The sequence below is a fragment of the Chaetura pelagica genome, unplaced genomic scaffold (genome assembly GCF_000747805.2).
Source record: "Chaetura pelagica isolate M959 unplaced genomic scaffold, ChaPel_1.0 scaffold436, whole genome shotgun sequence".
NCBI classification, from domain to species: Eukaryota; Metazoa; Chordata; class Aves; order Apodiformes; family Apodidae; genus Chaetura; species Chaetura pelagica.
This window is the reverse complement of record NW_009953651.1, coordinates 1,193,238-1,198,882: the sequence shown is the minus strand read 5'-3', so window position 1 is coordinate 1,198,882 and position 5,645 is coordinate 1,193,238. Positions and strand designations below refer to the sequence as shown.

The 5,645-nt window shown below is 34.8% G+C and overlaps 1 protein-coding gene across 1 annotated transcript in view; it reads right to left on the bottom strand.

Annotated features, from left to right (window-relative positions):
• The window catches only part of MYOF (myoferlin), a 65,984-nt gene that overhangs the window by 22,319 nt on the left and 38,020 nt on the right, over nt 1-5,645 (bottom strand). The window contains exons 23-27 of the mRNA XM_010000044.1: nt 5,166-5,358; nt 3,968-4,123; nt 2,796-2,927; nt 1,811-1,974; nt 104-218 (exon numbers count right to left, since the gene is read on the bottom strand). Of these exons, the coding sequence (XP_009998346.1) occupies nt 104-218; nt 1,811-1,974; nt 2,796-2,927; nt 3,968-4,123; nt 5,166-5,358 (760 nt within the window). The remainder of the gene's footprint in view (nt 1-103; nt 219-1,810; nt 1,975-2,795; nt 2,928-3,967; nt 4,124-5,165; nt 5,359-5,645) is intronic.

Genomic DNA, 5,645 nt, shown 5'->3' with positions numbered 1-5,645 from the left:
ACATAACATTTATGTGCATTAATAGATGAAATATACCATGTAGCAAATCCTAGATCTCCTTCTCTTAAACCTTTCCTTATCCAGTGAAAAATCTAAGTCTCACCACATCTGTGTAACTCTCTTCAGCTGCTTTCCATTCCCCTCCAGGATAGCGACTCTCATTTTCATATACTTCATCAGTAAACTCAGTATGACCAGCATCAGCTTCAGTCAACAAACTGCAAGTCCAGAGCAAATACAATACTAAACCAAATGTGTTTTAGTTAGCTAGAGAGAATATACAAAAACTATGTACAGAATATTCACATGTGCTGGAACTCTGGATTGACCATCTTCTTGAAGTTCTATTTCTTTCAACATTTCCTCTTAGAAAAAAAAAAAATAAAAAAAATTAAATGTAGGAAAACCCCAACTGCAAATGACAGTTATATGCACCTCTAATTTTTATATATCTGGCTATGCACTAAGATTTGGCAATGTACTTTATTTTGTTCCCCTTTATGCTGTTGGCAAGGCAAGTAATCAGGTGGCTAATATTTTTCTAATTTGTAAGTAGAATAAATAAATAAGAGAACATTAAATCAGACAAAATAGCTTTGATTACTACATGTGATTAACTGTGATTCAGGGAGCACTGAAGTATGTTCTAAAATGCCATCTCCTGGTCAAATAAAGCCATGCAGATTATTTTTTAATAAAAGTAGCTGCAAGGCATGAACATGCTTAAGCATTTTAACAGTAGAGTTTTCTTCCATTATCTGAGAAAATATCTCAATGTCTGTTCCTGATTTTCTTCATTTCAGACTACTAATTGAAAGAAAACATATTCAGTGAATATGAAAACAAGTCCATCCATTCATACCTATAAACTGACACAATTTTAGAATTGACCAAATAATAGCACATCTTTTTCCTCTGCAGTTTTTCTATAACAACAGTCTTGTATTTCTTTTTTACCATTAGAACACAAGAATTTTAAATGGGCTGAGCCTTTTCTTCTAAGAATAAATAAAATAATCCCTCTTTCATGCTGGCTTTTGTTTGTGATAGAAATAACTTACCTCATCTGGTTAAAAGTGTGGCAACACAAATAGCTGAACTGCTCTATTTGCTAGTTGAAAACCTATGACAGAGCAAGACTGACATTGCTAGAGCTGGGGAGAACTTACACCTCATGAATTCAGTCTGCTGGGGAAGGAAATGTCATACAAACTTAGGCTCTGAAAACAGCAGCTGCCTTGAATCAGTGTGAGAAATACCTGTGACAGTTGCTTAATGAGGGTAATGGACCTCTGCATCTAGTGAAATAAACACAAATGCTGTAATGGTGTTGATACAACATGAACTGCAGATTTATAATGCATCTCAGGCTTAAGCTTCTCTCTATGGAAGATTGCACTGTTTAAGGGTCTTGTCTGGAACCATGACAGCAGGATCTCAGAACCTCACATAGACAGAACTGATCCTCACAGTAGCTTTCTTAGAAAGGAAAACTATTATTAACCCTTTCTAAATTATGAGGCACTAGGAAACAGAATATGAGCAATACACCCATCATAGCACTCTGACTTCTAGACCATAAGATGGTTCCTAGGAAATGGATGCAGATTTTATTTTCCTTTTAAAGTAAAGGTAATGTTAATATCAGCATTATTATCTAGCTTTGACTATTGAATGGCTTTTGCTGTCCTAGCAAGTTCAACTTAAAATCTCTTTGTCATCCAAGAAAACAGAGAGAGGAGCTTTTACTCTGCAATCTGAGATTAAACTCCTTTATTCATGCCTGCATATAATTTAAAAAAAATCTGACCTTCTTTCAGGATCAACCATCCATTCTCCTTCCCACTCCCAGCCCTTTGGGGGCAGGAAGTATTCCCTTTTCAGTTTGATTTTTCCTGTGACATCAGAAAACTTGTGGCGACCAACAAGACCTGAGGTACCCCACTTTCCAAAAAGAAGAGCCTGATTTTCATACTGTTTGAGAAGAAAAAAATCAGTACTTTAGGAATAATGAAAAGCTTTTAAGAGAAAAAACATAAAATATTTATGTAACTGTTACTATTGAAACATTCTACTTTAAGTTTTCTTTCTCTGAAATTAAATACTCCCCACAATACTCTGCCATGTAAACATGTAAACAATTATTTCACTGCCAAACTACACTATCTTCTGAATTTAATGCTGCTCTACAACAACAGTCAAACTTCCTTCCAAATTAAAGCTTTGTTAAATAAAATTCTATTGCATTATTAGAACAAGTTTCTTCTGTTCTCTGAACACACGATCCTTTCATTCTTTTCCATCTCAAATCTTCTCCTATTTTTAACAGCAAAATCTACTGGGTTTGACCATTTTCTTTCCTGTAACAGTACATTTTCTACTGTTGCAAAAGAACCACAATTAAGCAAAACCACTTGTATCCAAGTAGAATTTGTAGAAGTCAAGAAGCAATTAAAAGTAAAGGGTTATTCACCTGCCAAAACATAATGGTCTAGATCCCAATCTTAATTACACTGATAAAAATCCAAGACAGATGTCTTTGAAACCACTAGATTTAACCGGATTTTCACCTGATTAACCAGTTCAGAATCTGGTCTGCTGAAGTTCATTTGGTAGGCACAATGTTCTTGATCATTAATTGCCTTGAATGGAGTCTACTTGTTTCAGTATAGTAAATACTTCTCTCCCCTTTCCGCCCAGTATGCAACAAAAAAAAAATTCAGAAGAGCTCCAATTTCATTGAATTCCTAATGCTCATGTCCAAGTTTAAAGTAAGACAGCAATGATGAACATACCATTTCTGCAAAGACACTGAACGTTCCCTCTGCAAAGCTATTAAACTTCTTTTCAACTGCACTCAGCCCAAGCCAAATGTTAATCCGCAACTCCACAGGTATTTTGACATCTTTCATCTGTTCCTGTGGGTACTGTCATAGGAATGAAAATAGTTATTTCTTCATTATGTTATGCAGGCATTGTAGCTTTCAGGAAAATTTATACAGTGACATAGAAATATGAGTAAAAATACATTATTGATTTATGTCTTTCAGTACTGTATTTCCTCAAAAGCCAGTAATAAGTAGTTCAGGGAGGAAACAGTATTTAAATGGTACCTGCCTAGGGTATATAAAAAACAAACACAGTAACAGGGGTATCATGCCTCTTCATTTGTATTTTCTCCCAAGTTTCACCCAGCAATGAATTTTTAATCATAACAAGAACTTAAAATTTCAGTGTTGATGCTAGTGTTCCTCACCAGGAGATGTTGGAAATGCAGAGGTTAGGCAGAACAGTTCACTAAATGTGGATGCAATGCATCATAAGATGTACAAAAACATGAAGATGTAGGCTTTCCTGCATTCAAGCATTAATCAGTATAACTAATAATATATTGACAAACTCTGTAAATGCTGTTGTTCAACGATCAGATTGCCTTTTTTCTGGTTTATTCCAACTAAAGACAATATAAATTTAAATGGAGAAATGCATTCCTATTTAAGAGTAAGACTCAATGCAGAGAGACATACTAGGGAACTTTTGGGTGTAAACATGGTATGTATTAGTTGCAGAAAACCATTCAAAACATGGAACAGGTTTTTGGAAATTCTATAACTTACAGTAATTTATTCCCTCTGAAGTCTCCATTCATGTCCACCCCTAATATACCAAAGCTTTAATAAAAGCCCTGTCACAATTTTGAGCTCTTTCAGAAAAGCCTCAGAGTTGGGCCTGATGCTGGTTCTAACTGGCTTATGATGAACTTTACATTACAACTTCTCTGATATTTTGAAAAAGCCATATGTAGTTGGCTTTTCATCTGTATGAGTTTGGACACTTAATTGTTCATAATTTGTTTTCATGTTTCATGCTCGTGACAGAAGGCATCACAGTTTAGGGAGTTAATTATTTTTTTAACTAGAGAGAGGGAAATAAATGAATAAATGAATAAATAAACACATAAGAGTACCTTTAAGAAGATTGTTTGGGTCTTTCCACAATATTTACCAGATGATTCAGGGCTCGTTGTGGAATACAGCACTTGGTGTGCAGGAACACGAGCATAAGCCAGTCTTTTCTCCCCTCGGATCATCCATATGATTACATCAGGCATACTGTTTTGTGGCTGTGGATTATTTGTGGGGAAAAGCAAATTAAGAAAAGTAATTATAGAATGTTTAACTAAGCTAATGCTTAATAAACAGAAACATAAATTAAAATTTACATAGAAGGATTTACCACTTAGAATCAATAATTATCATGAAATTATGATGAACAGAGGAAACTGTTTTACTTTGCAAGTAAAGCAATGTATAGTTTCTGAAAGATTAAAAATACCATTGAGGTTGTTTTATTAAAAATCAATTGAGTTTTATTAAAAAAAAACAGCTCATATTTATTTTGCAAATTTTTCTCAATTCCCTTATGATAAGTTTAGTGACAGATCCTAAATGCTAATGCTATGGATTGACCTGCTTGGAATGCTTCCACATTAAGGGTGTATCATCATAAGATTTCTAGCAGAAGACAGAAACAGCCTACTACCTTTTTGCAGCTTTGTGTACACATTTATATGTTAGCTGCAAGTCTGACAATTTGACTGCTCTTTTTAATTTTTTTTAATGAGTAGCTTTTCAAAGCAGAAGTAATAGAAAAACCCAATATTTCTACAATGTTGTGAAAACCAGTGACAAGATAACCGAAATGAAAACTTCAGATGTTGCTGAAAATTAAAAAACCCAAACAAACACAGAAACAAACAGATTTAACTCTGTTAGAAGTTGATTACTATGGTTAACAAGCTGCAGAAGCACAAGAGATCCTGCAGAAACACAACAAAGATCCTGCAGTCCCTGAACCAGCAGTGTGACTTGCCATTACGGAACAAAGTCAAGGACAAATAGTGTTACTTTAAACAGAATATAGAGTCTATTCTGCAAATCACAGTGTCATTATTTCCCAACACATGGTCTCAGTAAAGACAGCTAACACACTGTATGTATTTAAGTAAATCCTAATTACAGAGGGAACATGATTACTTTCACAGCATTTACAATTACTATTCTAAGGAGAGTGGATATTGCTTGATCAGCAGTGAGCATCACAACAGTTAATGTTAGACAGCTATTTCTAAACTACCTGAATCACTGGTATTGTGTGGTACTAACCTCTTCACTCAGTTGCAGTAATTTATCTAACCAATCCTCAATTTCTGTCAGAGTGGCTTTCACATCAGTAGCTTCATTTCTCATCCTTGCTGCTGCTTCTCCAATCTGCATCAGAGACTTGAGGCGCAGTTTTTCTATTTGAGTGTCAAGGACTGTAATATTAGATTTGCCTTCTATGACAGGAAATGGTTTACTGAAAAGAGAATATTTATTCTGATTAATAATCTAAGTGGATTTTATTTAGCAAAACAATAAATGCAGACATGCATACAGTGGCAACAGACTGAGTGCTGTTAGTTGCTGTGATTGAAAACCACCAGATTAGCACTATAGCATCTCTTTCTGCACGTATTTCCACCTGACAAGGTGTTTTACAGTAAGCACGGGAAATGCTGTGCTTACATAACAAGAACTAACACAGAACAGCTCGAGGAGTTTCTTTAATGTAACTGCTGCTAACCAGACTAAGAAAAATCCATT